The sequence below is a fragment of the Galleria mellonella genome, unplaced genomic scaffold, assembly GCF_026898425.1.
Source record: "Galleria mellonella isolate WM207_F2 unplaced genomic scaffold, CSIRO_AGI_GalMel_v1 utg182, whole genome shotgun sequence".
Lineage (NCBI taxonomy): Eukaryota > Metazoa > Arthropoda > Insecta > Lepidoptera > Pyralidae > Galleria > Galleria mellonella.
Genome location: NW_026442023.1, coordinates 1,890,933 through 1,916,605, shown reverse-complemented (window position 1 = coordinate 1,916,605; position 25,673 = coordinate 1,890,933). Strand labels below are relative to the sequence as shown.

General features: G+C 30.9%; 2 protein-coding genes across 2 annotated transcripts in view; one reads left to right on the top strand and one right to left on the bottom strand.

The window, feature by feature from the left end:
- LOC113512993 (fasciculation and elongation protein zeta-2) overlaps positions 1–25,673 on the top strand; it is a 65,200-nt gene that overhangs the window by 20,224 nt on the left and 19,303 nt on the right. The window lies entirely within an intron of this gene.
- On the bottom strand, positions 3,657–8,793 carry LOC128200384 (tyrosine aminotransferase-like). The gene is made up of 6 exons (XM_052893673.1): positions 8,433–8,793; positions 7,320–7,648; positions 6,652–7,125; positions 6,235–6,417; positions 4,908–5,074; positions 3,657–4,067 (listed from the first exon to the last, which is right to left on the bottom strand). Exons 1-5 carry the CDS (start codon positions 8,557–8,559, stop codon positions 4,949–4,951), a joined length of 1,239 nt encoding a protein of 412 aa, XP_052749633.1. The 5' UTR covers positions 8,560–8,793; the 3' UTR covers positions 3,657–4,067; positions 4,908–4,948.

Below are 25,673 nucleotides of genomic sequence, written 5' to 3'. Positions count from 1 at the left end.
GATAGTGTCGTTTATTTTTCTTCATTTATCATTCTCTTATAATTTTTTTTCCTTTAAAAATACCTGACATATTTATATAAGGTAGACTAAAGCAAACACTAAAAACATTGGGCTTAATTTTTATATTTATTAAATAAACATATGAGTCACATCAGACACACGGCTAGTGAATATAATAAACATTAAATGTTGACCCATACACCTTACATAAACCGAGACTTTCACCTCATTAAGAAGATTTGTTGCAATAGTTTGTTATAATGAATGTAAGTAGTTTATAAAGCCCTTTATAAGGCCATATCATACCATAATAGTTTTATTGAATAGGTCAGAGATTTACAGATACGAGCTTAATGATCCGTCAGTATGAAAAGTATTAAAATAGAAAGTTCAGTAATATTAGAATAAAATAGATTAATATATATCTACACCTGGTGATAATTTAACACCATTACTATGTTATATTCTATGGGGAAGGCTTATTCCAGCAGTGGACTGATAATGGCTAAAATGATGATGATGATGATGATTTCGTTGTCCATTTCCGATGAGTCAAAGAAAAATAAAATAAATTTTTATTTGAGTATTAAAAACAAGCTTTGCCCCCGACTTCGTTTATGTGACTGAAGTAACTGTTACGTTGTGCTTTACAAATTAATATTACACGTCTTCCCAGCTAAAATATGATTATTGTAAAAAATATATAACCAATGTTATTCGGAATGGTGTAACGTTTCTAACAATACCCCATTTTATGGGATACCTATTATTAGAAATCTTCAGACATTTCCAAAACATAGTGAGGCACAGAAACTAATGAAACGAAATAAATTAATCCTAAAAACTTATCTATCCTTTTTTGGACAGTCGTATAAAAAATTCATGTCCTTTCCCAACTCAAATACGACGTTCATGTTATATTTTTAAAACAATTAGTTAAGTAATTAAGGCGTCGAGAAGCGAAAAAAAACTAACTCACTTTCACATTTATAACATAGTAAGGATCATGCTTTAACAAATAAAATACACCATGAAAAAGCGAGTTGAATGCACTGTAATCACCATAACGATAAAACCTAGTACCCACTTTCCCACTTCTAGTTTCCTTTGTTCGCGCACCGATAAGGAATTATGACACGCGATAGACAAACCGACATGGCTCAAAATGTATAATTAGTATTCTAATGAGCTCTCTGCCGGTGTCTTAGTCACGATATTTGACTTGGCGAACCTCTACCTAGATAAGTATACATTACATACGTAAATCTCCATTTGCATTATACATATTTTAAGTGGCTATAGGCATAGGTAATATTGGTACCGCTGATATTTATATATTAGGTTTCTCTGGACTATAATGAAAGAAAAGGTCATTACCTATTTCAATATCGCCCATACCAGTCGGATATCTATATTAATGCCGATCGGATTCTTTATTTCTATATTATATTAGTATTGAATATATCTATTAATGGATTAATATCTAAACACAATATATAGGTATTGCTGTATTGCCTGTATTGCCCTAATACACAGCAATACCTATATAAACTAGGTAAAATATTTTTTTATACAACTTAGAATGGCAAACAAACTGACGGCCCACCTGAAGGAAAGTGGTAACCATCGCTTATAGACATGAGCAGTACCATGGACATAACAGAGTATACTGTTTCGCCCATGATACCCCCCATGCGTTGCCATTCCTGAGGACTCAGGTGTTATTCCTCTGTACCCAGTAAATTCACGCCATATCCCACAAACACAACTGCTTCACGGTTGAAACACGAATGGGACAGAGGTACCCAAGCAATCGACTTTTGTACAAAGTCTCCCTCTGGTTGTTTGTTAATCTGAAATATAATATATGTATATACAGTAATCTCACAAATAATATAAACTAGCTACCCGAATACCCGATGTGATTTAATATTTTTTAAGATCTCCGTACTGTCTTCTATTTTTTTATTCAAAAGCTTTCAGTATTACGTACGATTGTTCAAACATTTTCTTTAACACAAATTTGTCCGGCCAATTACAAATACAACAATAAAATTATGAGCCAAATTGATGCATCCATTCGAAAATATTTTATTTCTATACCTATATGTAAATATATAAAGCCTATCTTCTAATAGGAAAACACGCTGTTATGCAGCGGGAATAGATAAAACAGAACGAAACTAGAACATTGAACTAAGACCTCTGCTCAAAGTACGACCCTGACCCACATGTATCCATCGACTTCTTGCGACCTTTATTGCCTGTAATAAAGTAATCATGGTATAAAATATGCCATAAAAATTAGTTTTATGTAGTTTTAAAATAGTAATTTTCTTCAATATATTGAAATAGCAATCTATCGATCATAAGAAAGGCGTGCCAAGGGCAGTACCGTTGCGTGTATATTAAAATGTTCGATCCACATCTGACCAGTGTGTGATATTGCATCAATAAATCGATAAGTATAAAGAATCGATTTAAGTCACGACAAATCGATATAATAATATTTCTATGGAAACCGTTAATATAATAATTGAGTTAGAAGCCTTTTGAATACTATTCATACGTTATATGTGAATGAATGATGAAATATTTTTATACGTACCTGTAAAAGATACGTAATATTGAATTTAATTAGTTTTTACTTTTGGTCTTACTTATCAAACAGCGCCATCTAGAATAAATTTTGCGCTATTAATACTAAATAACATTCAATATGGCCGTGTAGTCTCGGTATAGAATAAGTCACAATTTTCTATTCCGTGGGTGTCGTAAGAGCAGACTAAGGGAAGGCAAGGGATGGGCAGCAGCGTCCCTCTTAAAACATCTCTAAAGCCTGACTGCGGTTGCCAATCCGCCTGCCAAACGTGGCACCTTTTGGCAAAACCACCCAAGGGAAAGGCTTATGTTCGGCAGTCGACAGTTAAAGGTTGATATGATGATGAAGATGAACATTTATTTATTTATTTAACTCTATATTGCACCATAAATAAAAATATACAATGACAAGTGAATAATTCAAGTGAAATACAGTAACATAAATACAAATATACACATAAAGGTACAAAAGGCGGTCTTATCGCTAGGGCAATTTCTTACAGACAACCATTGGTTAAAGGAGAACAGATAGAAGTGAACATTCAATATCATATATATATATATATATATATATATATATATATATATATATATATAGCGGAAATAACTAAACACATAATTTTGATATTCTAGTATAACTCACAAATATGTATTCAATTTACCAATTATTAGCAATAAATTAAAATAATGTTGTTTGGTTTGCCATAAAAAATTGTAATATATCCATCCGTTCTGTAATTACTGCTTATAATTACCTATATCAGGAACTTGTATGTTTGTGCTTCCGCCAATCAGTTGAGCCTCGTTAATATTTATAACATAACACATAATTAATTCTTCAATGTGTAAAAATCGGTCAAGTGCATATTAGATATCATTAGAAATTGTGGTTTAAATTATGCTTAGATGTAGTACATAAATATATATATATATATATATATATATATATATATATATATATATATATATATATATATATATATATATATATATATATATATATATATATATATATATATATATATATATATACACACACACATATATTTCATTTATGAAGTAAAAAGGCTGTCTTACATCTTCTTCAGTGTAAATAATGTTAACCATATTTTAACCTGTCAACTTCGCATTTAGGTTAACCCATTGTAATGTTGAGTTACAATGTAGACAAATATAGTCACATAATATACTGGTTAAAACAAAAGTCGTTGGCATCCTATAAAGGAGTATTCCACCAGCAAAAAGGAGTATTTTCTCTAGAAAAAAAAAACGGCGAGAAATGATACATTTTGAATTGCCCGTTTTTACAGCGGCCTTTAATTTATTGAGTATTTTAACCTTAAAAAATACCGAAAATTTCACACAGTGGTTACAATGTCCTAGATGATACTACACATCATGTCTCTTGTCATACCCAACCGATCTGATTACGTCTGCGTCGCGTTGGCGAATGCTGACCTATATTTCTGTAATCATAATATACGAATCAGGTCGAATTATGCAACGGTCTCATCCTTCGATAACAGCACGTACATACAATACGAAATGAACTATACGAGATTGTTATTACTGTTCTGTAAAACAATACTGCTTTATGCGTGGTCGTAACTGTGGTTTCATTGCTGATTTGGCCTACACCTCAATATGATGGTATTAATAGGCACCTGCTAAAATTACCAATATTAATAATATATACTAGGTATGTCAGTAGCATAAAAGATGTTATTATGATATCTTCACGCCTTTTTTCTCTTGGGATAGGCATAAACTACAGACCACTGCTTGCTTCTATCCTGACATGTTCTATTGCTTCTTTTACATTCATACATCTTTTAATACAAGGTTTAAGTAACCCTAATTTATAATGCCTCCAAATTTATAACATTGAATATGCTAAATTTACTATAGTTTACAGGTACAAGTAAATACATTAAAGTGAATGCATATAAAAATAAAACATAACTGCAACAAAGCGATTTTACTGCTAAATACTACCTTTTTAAGACAACTTTTAGATAACGAGGTTGATAGAGAGATAAGCCATATAAGGAAAAAAGAAAATTATTTACGGTCTGTAGTCTGAGGAATCATTTAATGCTATATATAATTAATATATAATTCAAGTATACAAATTTAATATTGTTATACATCAATCATCTGAAAAGTATTTGTCTATAAAGACAAATATTTGTTATTTTATTTATTTATATATACATATTTATACTGATCGATTTTTAATACTAATCTCATACTTAGATAGCAAATTAAATACAATAATATAAAAAAAATGTTATTAAACTACTTACTGTGTACTACTTATAATTAATTAAATTTCCTGAATGTATAATTAATTAATATTGTTTTCCTGCATGATGTGATCGCGACAGAATTGTTGTATCCTCGCGCAGGCCTCGCGTAGTATATGTTCAGGCACAGTGAGTACTATTCTCATGAAATTAGGAAAGTCGAAACACTGTAAACAAAAAAATATATCTTATTTCACGGTATTATAACTAACTATAACTATTTAACGGTATTATAACGATTTACTTAACCGTAAGTATCTCATAAAATTTATAAATAAAAGAAATCTTTAATTTTTATAAAATTTGTATAATCCTAATACAGACGTAAACCCATTCGATTATTAGAACAATTAGACGTATAGAATTCTAATTCAAATTTACGATCCATTTCCATTATAATTTTTTTATAAAAAAATACAAAAAAAAGTAAAGTGTAAGTAACGCAAATAAATTATATATCTATCTATCTGTCTAAAAAGTATTACCCGGTTCGGCTCTCCACGATGCTCTATTTTGATGTAAATGTAGAATAAATAAACACACTTATCTTAGCAGAGACTTTGTACAAAAGTCGTTTGCTTGGGTACCCTACTTCTGCCCCATTCGTGCTTCTATCGTGAAACAGTTGTGTTTGCATGAGTTTTGGTTTGAAGGTTGGGATATGCCAATGAATTTACAGGGTACAGAGAAATAACACCTGAGTTCTCTGGAATGGCAACGCATGGGGGTATCATGGACGAAATAGTATACTCTGTTATGTCCATGGTACTGCTCATGTCTATAGGCGACGGTTACCACATTCCATCAGGTGGGCCGTCAGTTTGTTTGCCATTCCCAAATTGCATAAAAAAGATCTTTATCAGTTCAGTTGTCATAGTTCCTACTATAATAATAAGCGAACAAACAGGGACACTTTCAAATTTTAAAACTATAAGTAACAAAAAAGAACATCATCATCATTTTCAATCCACTGCTAAACATTGAAGCCTGTTTAACTGGAGGTCTATCACTGGGTTTGATCCAGATTTCTTCTCTTCCAGATACTTCTTGCCACCTTATATATTATCAGACCTTCACCTATTTTCATCTCCACTCTAGAACAAGTGTGCTCCAATCAACTCTCTGGCAACTCTATAGATATAATGATCTCCCCGCTTTTTGAACTTGCAAATTCGTTTAGCTATGTCGGTGAATCCTCTGGCTATTCACATAATATAGGTACAATTCTTTAATAAAATGCCAGGTACAGATACTCAGAATCATTGGTAAAATGTTCTAGTAACAAGCAGTTTATCAAATACAAATTGTTCTAATACGTAATACATACTTGGCCTGGTATACACAGTATGGACTGTTCACTATACATGCGCTCAATAAACTCCAGTTCATCTCTAAACACTGGAAACATTGACATTTTTATTTCTATCATCATGTACATTGCTCCTTGTGGTAAAATTGGTCGCAGTCCAGGCGCGTGGCTTAACTCTTTATATGCCAATTTAGCTTGACTCTGTAAATAGAACGGGTAATTTATGACTAGTTGTTATTAAAAAAAATGAATACCACATAAATATAGTGTTATAGAAAACCATAGCAACAACCCAAAACATGCAAAACTGAAGTTAGTAAAGTTCACCTTGATCGAAGTGTTTTAATTTATTAAGTACTATTAAACAACAGTTAAAATTTAAGAGTAAATATTTGGTTACGTTAATTTTATTTTGTAATAGGTACAAGAACTAACCTCTATAAATGACATTACACTATCAAAAAAGCTTTGTGGTACAGTTGTTAATGTTTTTGACAAAGCCATTTGGATTAATTTATTAGGTCCTAGTAGTCTTCCCGTTAAATTTCTTAACCCATCACGGATATCTTTACTAAATATATCTTGCCTGTCATGAATAACTAACCAACCCATTCGCCATCCAGGAACTAAGAATCCTTTGGTAAGACCACTGCAGACAAGTATTGGCACATCCTTAGATATACTCGCTAACGAAGTAAATTTGTTATCAAATATAACGAATTTCTCATATATTTCATCAGCTATTATAGGTAAACGATGTTTGGCTGATATTCGCAGTATGTCTCTCAAATGTTCCTTTGTATATACAGAACCACAAGGATTCGAAGGGTTTAAGACAATTAATGCGGCGGTTTTATCATCAATTTGGTCTTCCAAATTCTTTAAATCAACTTCCCAATTTTTCTCAGGCTGAAACGAAATAAGTTAATGTTTGGAAATCGCAGTTTTTTATTTGCAAGTACTGAATATTTTATTTTTTAAAAATTTTAAAGCAGAACCATTAAATTTGGTGACACTAGTAGAAATTAGATTGGCAGATCCAATATATATTATATATATTATAGATTTACTAAAGTGTTCAATTAATATAATCATTAACTCACCAATAAATTATAGTGCTTGATAACTATACCCAGTCCTTCAGCTATAGTACGGTATAACATGTAGCCAGGTCTCGGTACCAGTATATTCTGACCAGGTTCAGCAAGAACTGTTATAGCCAAGTCTAATGCTTGTGCGCATCCATTACACAGGATAACATCGTCTGCTGAGACCTGTCCTTGGTGCGCGTAATACTCCGCCACGGCTTGTCTTGCAACCAAAGCACCGTTAGTAAGACCATAGCATCTGCTTTCATTCTCATCTAAGCTGTTTCGGACTGCTTGTAGCAACTCCTCTGGCGGTGTAAGATTTCCAAAAGCAGTTGGATCGCCTAGAATAATAATTTCATTTAATTAATTTACCATTTATCCATTTGGGACTCCGGATTTATTACAGTTTTACTTCAACAAGTTTTACTTAAAAACCAAGCCTGAACTTGATATTCACAATGATAGTCACTCTGTATTCGTGGCTAAATTAAAATGTTGATGTACCTCCCCATTACATTATATTTATTTATAATAATTTAAATACAATTTCCATTATTTATATTATATTATTATTCATATTGTTAATGTCTTTACTCATATAATGACATTTAATAATTTGATTCTATTTAAATTTTTATCAAACTCAAGGCATGCCTATAAATGTAAGAACAGTTAGATCTAACCTACCATTGTACTGAAATTTTTAGCTGTATCTTATGTTGATAATCCTATAAATAAATAAACATATTTTATGAACTACTAGATATTATTATTATTAGATACACTTGTTTTTTTTTTTTAATCCTTTAATCATACTAATAGTAGAGAATCTTACATGAACATAGTAGGTAGGTATTGTCGTATTTTTCGAATAATATTATGCTCAAAAACAATTATAGAATTACTTGTAAGTATCGATTACATTAAAGCTAGTTCTTTTTTTTTAATTTATATGACAACACATTCCATTTTATTTCCATTATATTTCTAAAAGCTGAATGCTTTGTACAGTTCTCTGCCAATTATTTCAATTTTTACAATCATTGAACATATGCCACAAAAAGGTTCTAAAATGTTACACTATAAACAGATAAATAAATATATGTACTTAGTTTACATACTTACCAATAGAAAGTGGTATAAAGTTTTTATTAGGATTAGGTTTCACTTGAATCTTTTCCACAATGTTCCTGATTAAATTTTGCGTATTTCTCGACATTGTAGAAGCACGAATGGACCACGGTTTATTCATTTTGTAGTCAATGATAATTGCTTAGCATAAAATACAGGAAGCAGTCAACATAGCATAAACGTTGAATAAACGTTACAATTATGATAATTCACAATTATTATAGCTTCACTAAATAAAAAATGTGTCAAGTAAACCCTTATGTTTGTTTATTTTTAATTTTTCCTTTATATCATTATACAAAGCGACCGTTTTCGTTAGTAACTTGAATCTTGTAATATAACAACACACATGGTGATAAAGTCTCGAAATTTATATGAATTAAAATAAACCTTAAATAAATAATTCTTTAAGAAGTTATTTATCTAATGCGATAAAAATCAAATTGCCACAGAATACTATCTATAACTACTTCATAAGAATATTTGTATATAGATAATATATAGACAAAAATAGTCTTTTTTCTATTGTAATAAAGTACATACAAACATGTTATATAGTACATAAAAACATGTTTTGTAGATAGATGATGGTACACACATTTATTTTATCCCGTACTCACGTACGCAACAATATTATTAACTGTGAGAAGCAATATAAGAAAAGAGTTATTTTTAACCTATTTCAAAAAGAAGGAGGTTCTCATTTCGATTGTATTTTTTTTATGTTTATTACCTCATAACTACATTAGTTCTAACCCGATTTTGAAAATTATTTTTTGAAAAGGATATATTTAAATTGACATAATAATTTACGCCCATTTTAAACGATGTCTATAATAATTAATTATCGTTATTTATTTACTCTTTATTGCAACACTTAAAGAACAATATATGTATATCACACTTATGAAGTACAAAAGGCGTTCTTATCGCTAAAGCAATCTCTTCCAGACAACCTTTGGTTAGAGGAGAAAGAAAAAAGACGATCGCTATTTAGCGCTAGAAGTGTAACTAATAAACAAAGAAAAATGCTCAGGTTAATAAAACATATGCAAATAATCATATACACACATTACATCTAAGTATTTACAATAGTATATACTACATAAAAGTAAAAGCGGGAAACAGTGTTAACGGTGCACTGCTCTCGATTATGTCAAGTAAAAATGTATCGAGCAAAGCTCGCCTTGCTATAATTCAAGGAGTACTGACACCAACACTCATGTATGGAAGCGAATCGTGGGTATGGCAGAAGAAGCATGAAAGTAAGATAAATGCTGTACAGATGAGAGCTTTGAGAAGTATGTGTGGTATTACTTTAAAAGATAGAGTAAGAAACAGTGTGATTAGAGAGAAGTGTGGACTGAAAGACGATGTAGTGACAAAAATTGAAAAAGGAATGTTGCGTTGGTTTGGTCATTTGGAGAGGATGGATGAAAGAAGAATTACGAAAGAGATTTACCGAGCAAGAATGAATGGAGATGTCGGTAGGGGCCGCCCTAGACGGACGTATGTCGACCAAATAGGCGACGTGCTGAAGAAGGGCCAAATTAAAAGTACCCGTAACCGACGAGCGTGTATGACAAGATTGATGAATGTGGAAGAAGCGAAAGAGGTTTGTTTGAATCGAAGCATTTGGCGTTCCATTGTTTCTGCCTACCCTAATGGGAGACAGGCGTGACAGATATGTATGTATGTATGTATATACTACATAAATAAATACAGTGGACGCTCTATATAAGCAAACTCTCTATAAGCAACGTTCTTTATATTTTATTTATTCTACTCAGCTTAGTTAGTAATATAAATAAATAAAAATATTTTCCAGACAGTAAATATTTTTATACTCCTTTTTCCCCTGTAAGCAACTTTTTCCAATAAGATTTTTTTTATTGAAATTGGTTCAAATGAGTTACTTATATAGAGCGTTCACTGTATATAAAATTCATAACATATATTTATATATTACACATATTCACTATAATTTGGAGGATAACAAGTGGACGTGACATGCCTGTTAAATTTTGCAACTTTTTGACAGTTTAAAATCACAACGTTTCTTACTACCTACATGCCATTTAGTATTCTCAAAATTAAAACATATCGAGCATACTCCCTTTTTACTAAAACCTGTCAAGCTAATAATCATTGCTCCTAAGTACCAACATTATATACCCGGAAAACATTAACCTCCTTTCTCCGGCAGTTGGGTAAAAAAATAATTAACTGATATTACGAACGTCAAATTATTTAATCCGGATGCGTTCGTAGCTAATCGATCTCATTTGACATGTAGCTCCGGAAAAAATCGTTAAAGCAATTTATTTAACATAAATGCAATATGAGATGTGTTTCTTTTTTTCTCTTCGCTACCTTCTCAGTCGGATTACCTAATCGTACCACTACGGATCTATATCATAAAACATATTACATCCGATTGAAACCATTGATTGCGTATTAAAAACTCGTTTATTGATAGTCGTGATCATGATGCGAGCAAGTTATGCAATGTCAATGTCAGATGTACCGCCAACGTAACCTAAGAACAAGGTATTACATAGAAGGAGTGATAGAATTGTCAATTCATAGCAAGCTAGTGTATAGAAAATATAATCCTTATAAAATATAACCCTACCAAATTCAGATACAACCTGCTTGCATACTTTCCACATACACTTTGTCGAATATATAATCTAGTAATGTAAAATTTGTTATTGTCAAATATTTGACATATTAAACATTTTCTATACACTAGCCTGCTATGAATTAAGAAAAATAGCAACTGAGGGTGAAAATATTTCGTCCTAAAAATTTTCGCCATAAAAAAAAGGAGGCAACCATATGATTTACAGTTTTTATTTTATCACTCTTTCGATGTAATTCCTTGTTCTAAGAACGGAACATAATATCAAGCATCCATGTCATAATAAATAATACATTACAATTATATGTTTATCGTCAAATATTTGTACAAGAACCGTCAGCCATTTGACCTAGCTAATACAGTCGTTAAAATAACAAATTTCGATTTAGATGACCTTGTGTAGTCCATATGATACAAATTGAATATTAGTAAAATATATGTAAATAGTAAATTGTCAATAATTTATCTTATTATTAATAAATTTCTATTATAATTGTATTATTATATATATTATATTAATTGTATTAATCCTTTACATGCACATAAAATGAAAAAAGCAGGCGATGGGTAGGCCGTCAGCTTGTTTATTTTTCTTTGATAGAAACTAGTAATCATCGCCTATTAATACAAACAAATTCACGGACATATCTAAAGTAAATACTTATACTATTTTATAACACTCATGGCATCCTTCATGCATTGGTACTTTTGAAGATTAAGATTCCTTTACTAATCGATGAAGATTTCGTGATATAACGATACGTTTATTTCAGTTTTTTTTAGTGATACGAAGAAGTACCATTATACGTAGGTACGGAATAAACTAGAAAACAAGTTAGTGTAAATTAATCATAAATTACAATAAACAAAATACTTGTTACATTATTGCACTATTGGGGAAAAACTGTACCCATAAATTCCATAAATTCAAGTTTTTGATTTAAAAAACTTACTATGCTAAGGATTGATAGGGATTGATGTTAATACTTTTTCCACTTATCAGCATTGATCACTGGCCTTACTCTTGTCATTACCTGACCATACGTACCTAAATATAGTCCATAGACAAAGTAATAATACTGTATAATGCTACATTACGTTCTATTATGATGGACATAAATGTACGTCGAGTATTGTCCGTCACTATTGCGATTGTTGCGTTGCATTTCGCTTCTTCTACATTCGTCACTGCACGCGTGGTCGGCGATTGATTGCCGAGTCCCAGCACGACTACTTTTACTACCGTTTTTGTTCACTTTTACTGGGCCCGTCTTCATTAAATCAGTTGCGGTAACAATACTATCCGTGAATTTTGCGCACTTTCGCTTCGTACATAATTTCCAAGTTTTTTGTTTTTATTTATGCATCTATGTATTGAATATCGAATAGCAGACAAGGTGATGGCCCACGTAATGACAGGTAACCATCGCCTATAGATATGTAAGATACCATGGATATTATCTGTGATCATGAGCTGATACCTGTGATAGTGCTGATTGCATCACTGTGTACACTGTGATCTATATACACTGTGATGGTACGTGATGTGATGATAACTCTGACCTAGATTGAATATCTTATGCTTCCGTACCTTATAATTTCACTGTCATGCCCCACAATTAAAACTGAAACCCAGTCATACAAACATAGTGGTTGCACAGTAAAAACACAAGTAAAGCTAAAGTACACATGCAGACGACTTTAATTAAGTATATATATTTTTTATACAAGTTAGAATGGCAAACAAGCTGACGGCCCACCTGATGGAAAGTGGTAACCGTCGCCTATAGACATGAGCAGTACCATGGACATAACAGAGTATACTGTTTCGCCTATTTACAAATACACAACAAAAAATTTTATGAACTTACTGTGTCTGTCGTTTCCGATAATTGTAATTAAATAATTAGGCGATAAAAATTAACATAATTAGTCGAGACTTTGTGATATAAAGCGCTCTCCCTGCAGAAGACTTCCCAATGAAGTCGAAACGACAAACACAGTAAGTTCATGAACTTTCCGTTGTGCTTGTGTATAACAATCGTTAAAAATAAACATAAGTTTTAAAAATAACATAACTTTAATTATATTTATAGGATTCTATAATTAGCTACTATGTATAATATATACAAAGTAAAATCTAATTTATTAGCATCATTTTTTTTATTGCTCGTGTTCAGTTTCCTGGTAGAATACTTCCTTTAATTAAATGCTAATTATTCCGATGTCATTCTGTATTAAATATACATTTCACGTAGGAGTAAATATTTTATAATGACAAGATAAATCAAAAGGTACACGTCACTGATAGATGAAACTTTGAATATAGAACAGGTGACCAGTATGCTCTATGTATTTATCATAATATTTTTTTAATTTATTTATGATCGTAAAATTTATAATTGTAGTATTTAGACAAGTGTGATACCTATCACACTTCTATTATCTATGTTATGTTACCTATATATGTATAACATAGATAATTTCTGTGCATAGATTTGTATAAAAACGAGTAGATATAATTTGTTATAATATTAAATATAATTTTATTAAAATGAATTATAGTACTTGTAGCTATAGTAATATTATTGTCTTTTTTGTTTTGTTTCGTAAATACAATTGGTTGTCAATAAAGCTTTGTTTTCTTTCTTTCTTTCTTAAATCGGTAATTGGGTATCGTATGAAAAGATAATTTGTACGTTCATATTACCAATGTAATTTACGGATTCTAAAGCACTTATCGATATACTGTTTCATTGCCATGTTACAGTTTATTATGAGTCCTTTGCCATAAAAAAAATATTTTTTTTTAATATTTTCATATCAGCTGTGTTTACAAATCACGCTTAATGTATTCTAGTTTAAAAATAAGCAGTTGTCCCTGATTAGGCTTTTTTGCAATTTACTATGTGTATACAAGGCGTTTAGTGGATAATTATGTACTCATGTCATTGGGCTTCGCTAAATAAAGTAGGTGGCCGGCTATCAAGTTGGGCGCGCCAAAGGCCGTATGCTAATGGACGCTCTTGCCTTATTGACATGGTGCCCACGCCGACCGACCTCTCGGCTGAGACTTATCTGTCGTCCAGTAGTTACAACTTTTACTTTTAAAGCAAGAATGTTCCTTGAATACATTACTTCATACTATGAGAGAAGGAATTTCTAGTCAGACTTACTTCCACGCAGTTTCCCCTAGAAATCATTACGATTAAATCTGATAGATAAATATATAATTTCTGGTGTATATGTGTGTGTGTGGGATTGAGACGTGTTTATTTAAATTGGTATATTCATTTGCAAAATATGCATAGAATAGGAACATAAGTATAACTCCTACTTATAGGGGGGAAAGGGATTGTTAGTAATGGAGACTGAGAATCCCATTGCTAGCAATATACCTAACCAGGTCGACCTCTTCGCGGTTCTCCCTGAAAACTATCATGGTTAATTCCTGATGAATTCATCATGATGGGCTAACTGACCTGTTTTCATTCTCATCGATCACCCTTCACTGGTGCTCCGCCAGCGTATCCCGTTAGCGCAGGCGGAGTTAGCATACCATTTTCACCCATAAAAAAAAACTCCTACTTATAATTATCTAATAGCTGTAAGAGTATTACTGATTTTAAATATTTTTTGTTACAGGTAAGTACAACTTCAAGATTATTTTCATCTTGCAAATGTGGGTGTTTACTGAGGTATCCGAGTATTATATTAATAGTCCAATATTAGTTTATATAATATATTTTTTTACTTGTCACAGTTAGTAAACAGTCTTGATATATTTATCCAATTAGCAGTGTCTAAAATTGGCAATTTGACGTTAAATAGATTTTTTATTTATTAATATTATTGTGCATATATTATTACTTTTAGTCTATTTTATTTTTAAATGAATAAATTCGATAAAAAGACATGCTAAAATATATATACTTTTTTGTATATCGTAATGAATTATAATAAAATTGTCCTACTAATATAGTTTTAAGTCTTATTAACAAAACGAGTCTTCATGAATCAAATAAATAAATAAAACTATACTAATTATGCCAAGATAAAAAAAAAAAGATTAAAAACGACCTCTTATATATCTACTTTAAGATTATTAGCAGTTGCTGTTACTGATTACCGGTGACTGTGGGTTTAAACGTATGACCTTATTATCTTCTAGCTGCCAGTTTTTCTACCAAACAAATAAAAGCATCTTCAATCTGTTGCGTCATCCAATTAAAAATAATCTCAAAAGCGATAACTTTTCTCTAAACTTTTTTGTGAAGTGGATAAAAAAAATAAAACTCGAGAATTTAAAGTCATTAATCAAGCGAATAGCATTTATCTGGAAGGAAATAACCTCTCCTAATGAAATATTGAAACACGCACCGAACAAGAAATATACGATGTTCTTTTTAAGTTCTATTCTTAGTATTATTATAAAAAATCTTTTTAAATAGCTCGTACGCCTAACAGAGTTTCCTTTACGTAAATATTTAATACAATAAACCGCTCAAAATCATCTTCTTTAACACCTAACCATTAAGGATGCGCATCCATTTATAAACTTTTTTTTTCATTGAGGAAGTGGCCAAGGAGTTTGGTCCACTACCTGACGCCTGCATCTATAGTAACATCGCACCTGTTTTCCACAAAAAAATATATAAACACTGTAGCTATTTTGGGCTCACTATTATTACTGGAGAGCCAGTGAACTGTGAATTATTGCTTCGACATCTCTAAGAGGGACGATATTTTTTTAAAGCATAAAAACAGGTACGTCGATGCCACCTTCCTATAGTTTTAAAAACATTAGGTGAGGAGATTTTTTTTAATACACAGTAGATTAAGACTTCCGAGACGACCTCAATTCACACTCCCCGGTTAGTGACATCGAAATAAAAAACAGTAGTGTGCGGCCTGATATAAAATTCTAAATTTGAATCTCTCCTGCCATTCTGTGCGACGCCACTATACGATATATTATCACCAACGCGGTTTATTTAAGACGCGCCCAACGTTGACATAATTTTATGTCACTCCTGTATAGAATTATCTATATTACTAATAGATAAACGCGAAGATTTTTATAGTATAGTGGTTCAACACACTGCCTCGCCGTTTAATAGTTGCGGTCTCGATTCCCACACAATACAAACATTTGTATTTATATCTTTTTGTATGGGTTTAAATATTTTTTATGCATTAATAAAAATATTTATGTTCACAAAAAATATATGTTATATTTATAAGTTATCTAGTACCCCTTTTATAAAATTTTATTATCATAATATACATAATAAGTTGTATTAAGTATATAGTAAGTAACAGTATTAGATGGCGCTGTTTTTACATATTACAATATGTAAAAAAAACATAAATAATATTAAAGATTTAGAATGATAGAAACGATACCAGAACCTAAATACATAATATAAAAATTTTGCCTCTCACGCCATTATTACACTTCATGTCATTATGTAATCAAATTTAAATTCAAAATATTTATTCATTCTCCACAGTACTGTACGAATAAACTATTTACTTAGGGGGAAAAGGATTGTTAGCAATGGAGTTTGACAGCCCCATTGCTAGGAATATACCTTATTAGGTCGACCTCCACGTGATTCCCCCTGGAAATCATCGTGAACAATTCTTGTTGAATTCGTCACGATGGGCTAACTGACCTACTTAATCCTTACCTATCATTCTTCACTGGGGCCCCGCCGGTGTATACCGATAGTGCGGGTAGGGTTACCATCCCATTATCATTCATTTAAAAAAAAAAAAAACTATTTACTTAAGTATACACAGTTTATGTATTGTGGAGACTGATGGCTGAATTAGGGAAACCTGTGCTACAGCCACCAGGCCAAACAAAATCAACTATGTAACGTTCATAATTCTAATTATTCTTATAATAATCAAGTCCAAGAAGCGTGTCCAAGTGTGTGTGTGTATGCTTTGTGTCATAATGTTATAAAAGCCATTTATTGATTACAAATCTATCAGATAAGTATTTGAAAACTTATTTGTAATAATAACTCTAAAATTTATATGATACATATAGTTCAATGGCGTTAATATTGGCGTAGATTGATGCGTTATCGATCCCTGTCCTAGAATGGAGGCAACCGCAATACGTTTACCCCACTAACCCCGGCCGAGAGGCGCCGTTTATTTTATATAGGGTTTCCTAACATTATTAATTATTTTACCATATTGTCTTCAAATATTATTCTCTAAATATTATGGTAGCATTTCGCCACACTGCCGTGTGGTTCCAGCATAGAATGGATCACCACTTACTTTCCTGTGGGTGTCGTAAGAGCTAAGGGAGTTGAATGGTCGAGGGATGAACAGCAACATCCCTTTTAGAACACCACCAAAATTCTAACTGCAACTTGCAAATTCGCTTACCAAGCATGGCAACTACTGGCTAAACCCCTCTTATAGAGGAGGCTTATCTTCAGCAATGGACAGGTAGGCTTTTGGTGATATTTTAAGAGGGACGCTGCCGTCCACCTCTCGACCATTCAACCTTAGTCGCCTCTTACGACACCCACGGAAAATGAATGGTCTATTCGATGCTGGAATCATACCTCTTTATAATATTAGTTTAGATTTTTTAATTAGAAATAAGCTAACTTTAAAATGTATATACGTATAATATAATAAATATTACCTATATAATAATATGCGCCATTCATTTACTTGCTATTAAATAACGCAGTGATTACCTACAATTTGCTCTGTGCTTACTATCAATAAATATTAGCCGGCCATAATGGCATTCTCTTGTATTTTACCTATTACTCAATTATCTTAGTTTACACAAGGCTGGTCCCAACAAATAGAAATTCTCTTATTTTGTCAAGTAATTTGTGAATACAATACTATAATAATATTTCCATAATTTGTTACAAAAAAATATCTAAATGGTTTCACCTTTTTAAAACATATTAATCGGCATGCGAAATGCGAAAAACGGCATATAAGATAAATAAAAATGGGTAGGTGTAATTAGTGGAAACAATTGTCATGAAATGTAAGGTAGTTTTAATAATTTATTCCGTCCGTCTATTAATTTATTAAGGACATACGTCCTTGGTACGTGCTGAAGTCTGTGAAGGTCTGAAGGTTGTGAGGTCAAGTTGATGTAAAGAAGCTTGATTTTTCGACTTTATTTGAGAAATGTTATAAAAATACAATTTTACAATAGACGAAAGAGCCGTTGCGTCGATTCAATTCAATTTGTCAAGGTATGAGGTAGGTTTAGGTAGGTTTTTTAAAGCAAGTAAGTGGAACAAACCTGGGGCACTTCGAGTATTATCATCTATCGCTTCATAGTGTATGCGACAGTCCTTATTTTTACTTTTATACTTACATATTATAAATATGAAAATGAATGCCATATTTTTTTATTCTTTTCTTAACCCGTTTATTTTTTAGCATATATGTATATACGATTCTAGGGTTGCTTGATTGACTTTTATATGACAGCATAGCCGCTCATTGTCTTCTCTGTGTGATCTTTTGTCATTTCATAGTAGAAGTGGCATGATAAAGTAATAATAAAGACTATCTATTCAACTAGTATAGTATAATATGCCCGTGAAGTATGGCATTTTAACAAAGCTTTTCATAGGTCACGTACTTATTAGAAATTTCACCGTGACAAAGGGGAACTATTCTACTATATGACATTAACCTTTACAGAAAATAGATTGCAGAAAATAACGAAAGGTCATTGGTTAAGATAACATTATACATATATCTTACTAACTTTTTCTCGCTACTTTGTAAGCCAAAGAAGTACACCATTACTAGTAATAATAATATAGTATTACTATATTTGTGTATGTATGTTTATGTATTTTTTAATGTGTTTGGTTATAATTAAATTAGACAAGAGATACTAGATGGCGTTGCAATTGAGACTTGTAGTAAAAAAATAATTTATCGTAGTCAACAAAAAGTAAATTTCCTAAATTAACGAGTGATTTTTATTACTATGTAAATATAAAGTAACAGATAATACGTGATCTTTTCCTAAATTAATTATAATCCATAAAATTACAATGTTACTGGCTAGTATGTTTTTTTTTTTCAAAATTGTACCATACAAGAGAATAAAGACAAAAATTATAATAAATTATTACTATATCGATAAAAAATAAATAAAACCACTCGCCAGTTTAAGAATATTGCATCAAATTATTTTTAATTACAAAATATTCAACAAAATCTACAAATCCCGATCCAGTGCCCTCTAGTATTTCGTGTATGACCTTAATGCTATAAATACTTAGCGAATGGCCACCTTTTGTATTACTTCACCCAAATTCTATGATCCTTTTTTTGTGTATAGTGCTATAAAATGTAAAATAAATAGATTTTTTTATTAGTGCAATAGTAGTATTTAAAGCTCAATGGCCACTATTTGCGTTTATGAACTTGGAACACGTGTTTTTAAACAAGAATATTATTAATATAAGCCAGACTCGGCTTGATCGTTCGTATAGACTTATTTATACATTTTGTACACGATCAGAGTTATTAATCAGAAGAAGAATGTTCTATGTATGAGTAATACTTATGGCATTTGAGATTGAGAGCAAGTGAGATAATAAAATGAGGTTAAGTTCATATCAATGTTATCGTAATTATGTGTATCAAATGTTAAAAGACTACGGGATTTAGAATTTATTAAAAACATCGCTTAATATACGCACACAAAATATAAGCGAATTTAGAAATTTACCTAGTACTTAGTTTTTGTTTTAAAATAATTTCTTTTTCGGCAAAGCAGACAAGGAATGCAGTACCCAAAATCCAGTCCAAGATTCTTGGAACTCGGACCCTGTACAGCTTTGTCTGTAGCTCTCAGACGTTAGCATCTTTTATTTTTATTTTATACTGAGAGGCGCACATAGCTTCGCTTGTATCTTAGTGATTTATCATATCACACTGTTACTAATATTATAAAGGCGAAAATTTGCATAGATGTTTTGATGTTTGTAACTTTGTTACTTAATCATACTTTGACAGCTGAACCGATTTGAATGAAATTTATTACATAAATAGACCATATACTAGATTAACACATAAATGAGTGTTTAAACAATTATTATTATTGATATCTATGGAATAGTTATAAATTAACTACATGCTTTATGTGTATTGTATTGGATTAGCTGGAAGAGATCCCATTCAGAGATAAGTCCTCCCTTACAATATTTATAACTGTAATCTATGTAATTTAAAAGTACAATAAAAAATATTGTATTAAAAAGGTATATTGTCTTTACACACGATGAAATTAATGTCAATAATATCCTTTTTTGACAACCTCTGTGCTACAGTTATTTAACGTGGGTGAAGTCCTGGGTTCAATTTCTAGTCAGGCCTATTTAGGAAACAAGTTTTTCTAAATTGGCTAGCGACTGAATATTCTAAGTTGTGCCTTCCGCGTTACTTATATATATATATATTTCTATTCAAAAAATAATTTCAAAATCGGTTTCGAATTGACAAAGATACCATACAGCATAACATACACAACACAATAAAAAATATCTACCATGTAAATATAAGATTACAGTTCTGTTAAAAAGTTATATATAACCTAATCCTTATTTGTTTAACCGAAAATATTTCCAAACATTGTTACAGTTTTGTTTTATTAATATGAATGTTATTTTTAACTAATTGTAGACTGCCGTGCATAAACACGAATATTAAGTTGCAGATAGTGAGTCTACGAATGTAAACTTACATAAATATTTATCTAAGTTATAGCTAAATTCCTTCTACTCGAAGGTTGTCTGGAAGAGGTTGCTTAGCAATAAGACTGCATTTTACTCTACACACTCATCATCATCATCACCATATTAGCTTTTAACTGTTCACTGCTGAACATAAACCTCCCCCTTGGGATGTTTTGCCAGTAGTTGCCACGTTAGGCAGGTGGATTGGCAATCGCAGTTAAGCTTTGGAGATATTTTAAGAGGGACGCTACTGGCCATCTCTCGCACTCCTTTAGTAGCCTCTTATGACACTTACGAGAAAGGAAAGGGTGGCCTATTTTATGCCGGAATCACACGGCCAACACACAATGTTCTATACAATGCTTATTGAAAATCCTTCAACAAGTATTGTAATATCGTTGCAATAGTGTTAAATTAATTAATTATTTGAGCAATAAATTACATATAGAGATTTTGCCTAAACGGCGGGTTTGCATTAGATGACAGATGACGTAGCAAATGAATGAATAATGAACAGTGTACATTTCTCTGAAGTTTTCTTTTGTATGCATATATAATACTCGCCAACTACTTTCTATCAAATAGACTATAAGTTCATTTAAAAAAGTGTCCTAAAATCTATTATTACTTGTTCCTTACTGCCTACATTATATTTATATCTCTTACTGGCGCGAAGATATAGTTAAATAGATATTTTAATATTGATTCTACGTATGTTTTTGATATCTATCATGTGTTAAATCTATTAAAAGTATGAGTATCAATGAACATAATTTTAAATACTAATACCTATAAAAGAGTTCGATGTAGTACCGTGGTGTTAGCAATTTAATAAGTGTACCGTATGCTCGATCGATCGTGTAATTTGAGAGAGCCTGTTCCAAGAACTGTATAACAAAGCTGCTAAACAAAAACGAAAAACTTAAGGCGTTTATGTTACATTGTATTTTATAGTTAGTTTTTTTTTATTTAAAGAATTTAGAAAAGAATGGGTACTTATCTAAGTAATCTTAGTAACTTATCTTAAATCATGATCATATGGCAAAACCCGTTACTTTGATTTGAAAATTAAACTATTGAGACGATGTTGATAAAATTTCGAAAAGATAAAATAGTTTTCAAAATATATCCATTCAATTTACCTATTAGTTCGTAATATTTTGTAGCTTCGCTTTTTTTGTAAAGTCTACTTGTTAATTACGGCAGCTGCAAAAGTCGCCATTTTTCTGCAGAACAGAATTTACTGATTTCGCATTTCTGTTAAAAAATCGAATTGAAATTTAAACAGATAACAGATAATTACTTGATGCAGTTATAATGCAATATCAGATTGAATTAATATCCATATATATTATGTGTATTTTAAATCAAAAGGTATTTTTTATTTGCAGCGTAAATCAAAGTTTCGCCCACATAAGGATTACGGAGGTTATTGCAAATTTGGCCTTACATCAACCTACATCACGGAATAAGCGATACTAATCTAATACTATTACCATAAAATAGTATTGTTATAATGTAACCTACGTATCTATAAATATATAATAGTTATTACATCATACATATAATATGTCACTCACTTGAACTTAATATTGAAAGTTACTGATAATTACAAAAGTTTTTATATTTAGATAACTCGACCAATTCAAGTGCTTTTGTGTAAATTAAAAATTTATTCTACATAAAAATTTGATTTTATTAAGGACAAAATTACTATGAAAACAAACATGAGAGGCTTACACGGCTAATGATGTCATATATATATATATATATATATATATTATATATATATATATATATATATATATATATATATATATATATTACACTATAACATACAACAATAATAACATTTTAGTAAAAAAGTAAGCAAAGCAAAGGCTAACTTATCTCTAAAAGATTTCTTCCAGTCAACCTAACACGGTGACATAGGAAGTAGTGAGTGAGCAGTAATAGTGCCAAACAAGAAACTAATCGACAAAAATAAATATTTACATAATTACATAAAATAATAATAATATTTACATAAAAACAATCATGCTCTCAATGCAAAATTGAAAAAGATATCATTTTACGTACACACAAAAACATACAGTCTAATTGGGAATCTACTCCTTTTTAAAGTGAGTTGAAAATCGTATTATACCTTCAGCACTTTTTTAACAAATATGTACACTAAACCGTATAACCATTAAAACAGTAGGTCCTAATTTCGATTAAATTCCATATACATTTATGTACTTAAAATTCATTTTGTCAGTATATAAATTACTTACACATTCTTCTCAGAATACTGTCGGAATTGGAACAATGAGAAAATATTAAAAAATAACCTCTAACCTTCGATCATTAATACTACTAGATCTCCAATCAAACTGTCATAAGCAAATATCGCCTCACTTGCAGAGTGGAATCTTATTTTATGTTAATTATTTTTTCAATCACAGAATAATTCTAAATAATGTTCCAATGAATATGATTTGCATTTTATCTATATCGGCTATACACTCCTTTTAAATTCAAGAACTATTGGATAATTTTTTAAATTTTAAATTTTTTAAATTCGAGACTTTTTTATTGCTAGGGAGGCAATTGAGCAGACGGTTCACCTGATGAAAAGCTTTAGCTTAGATTTCATATCGACGTAAACAAAACTATTATTATTATAAATTATGTTACATCGATATTAGAAAAGTTTATATTTTTAATTTACGAGTATAATTTAATGAACATCTATCTGAGTTTTGTTTTATTTTGTGATGCATCTAGCCAGTGTTATTGCTCGAAGCCCCCAAACATATCTACTCGTAAATTCCACACGAAGGAAGTCGCTGACAACAGCTAGTGGATAATACAAATAATAGCAGGTAAATCGAATGTTAAACAAAAGTAACGGTCACCACCATTTTGGTCTCTAGGTAGTGAAACCTCGGGTCAGGGAACTGGACCAGCTGTTAAACGTTTACTACTGTTTTGAAATTGTGTAGTTAATTTGAGTAAATCAACATTTTATTTTTAAGCGTTACTATCGGAGATTATATTTTTGTATATGTTATACGACATGTTCGCAAATAATATTTTGAGATGAATAATATATATATATATATATATATATATATATATATATATATATATATATATATATATATATATATATATATATTTTTTCATTAATTAATTTAACATTTATTACAGTTACAAGAACAGACAGTTTGACGATCTCTGTAATGGCAACTATATAACTTTAGTTGTTACATAAATGTGATAAAATAAAAAGAATAAGTTTTGGAATAATCAGTTATTGAAAAAAATAAATTACAACAGCCAGGTCTAACGGTGCCAATTGCGCATATATGTATTAATATTTTTTAAGCACATGCATTTCATTTCTCCTTGCACTTTAAAAAGAAATATTTTTTTCAAATAATTGTGATTTGAAACCAGACTTCGATTGGGAGAAAACCAGTGGCATATTTTTAACTTTATAAACTAAACCAATGAATCAATTTTGATAAAATTTCTATGGTTCCAATCCGACGAAATTATATGGTAAAAAAACATAAAATAATTACAACCGATTTGAGAAGTTCCTTCCTTTTGAAATCGGTCTAAAGACACAAAATATTTCTGATAAATAATGTAAAAGTAAGGAAAGTATCCTTTTCTGACATTATATATTATCTTAAACATATCTCTTTGGTCATATATGTAAATAAGTCCATTCAAGTATACTTTATGCAATGTAAATATCATAGCAACTGACGATTAATGCATGAGCCTATCTTATCTAGAATTGCAGTCGTAGATCGTAGAAATACAGCAATGTTGATTTCACTAATTTTATTAATGTGAAAGTAGAGATATTCGGATATATTTGGTTTGTTACTTAATCACACTTAAACCAGCTTAAACGGATGAACGAATTTGGTCGCTTTCTATAGCGGTTAACCATGGTGGTTAAACTAATTTTATCATCATATCAACTGTTATCGTCGGGGGGAAAGGGATTGTTAGTAATGGAGACTGAGAATCTCATTGCTAGCAACCAACCAACCAACCACGTCTACCTCCTCGCGGTTCTCCCTGGAAACTATCATGGTTAATTCCTAATTAATTCATCATGATGGGCTAACTGACCTGTTTTCATTCTCATCGATCACCCTTCACAGGTGCTCCGTCAGCGTATCCCGTTAGCGCAGGCGGGGTTACCTATCCATTTTCACCTATAAAAAAAACTATTATCGTCCACTGTTCAACGTAGGCTTCTACCATAGACTAATTTGATGACAAGGATTTACTCTTCTCTGTCGGTACTTGATATACATATACAAGTATCACAAATATCCACCCAGTATTCCTTATAAATAAAGAATTACATCGTCGTACAATAGGGTTTTTTTTATCCTAAGTTAAGTGTGCAAAAATACAACTATAAATAGATAACCTTATATTTAACAACTCCTGATTGTCTTCCTATTTATTTATTTATATAAGATATGGCAATAATTAAACAGAATATGTACAATGCTAGAAGTAAGCTTAAAGCTAGATAAAGATATCAAAATGAGACGTATCAGGGGAAAAGACCTTATTCTTTATTGTACACAAAATATAATGTTAACCACAATTCATTTGAAACATAATGTACAAAGGCGAGCTTATCTCTAATAAGAGATTTCTTCCAACAAAACCTTTTCATGTAAATTGTATGCTATTTTAAAAATAAAAATAGGCAGTCATACGATCTGCATATATTGTATAAACACATAAGATATGTATACACAAAGAATAATACCTTGTTAGTAATGGGTTCGAAAAGCCCCAATATTA

Bases quoted from the DNA above. Each gene is read 5' to 3' on its own strand.
- LOC128200384 (XM_052893673.1), bottom strand. From the start codon at position 8,559: ATGAATAAACCGTGGTCCATTCGTGCTTCTACAATGTCGAGAAATACG. The intron at 7,649-8,432 runs GTAAGTATGTAA...TTATTATTCTAG, and splicing joins CTTTATACCACTTTCTATTG to GCGATCCAACTGCTTTTGGA. The intron at 7,126-7,319 runs GTGAGTTAATGA...ATTTCGTTTCAG, and splicing joins TCAAGCACTATAATTTATTG to CCTGAGAAAAATTGGGAAGT.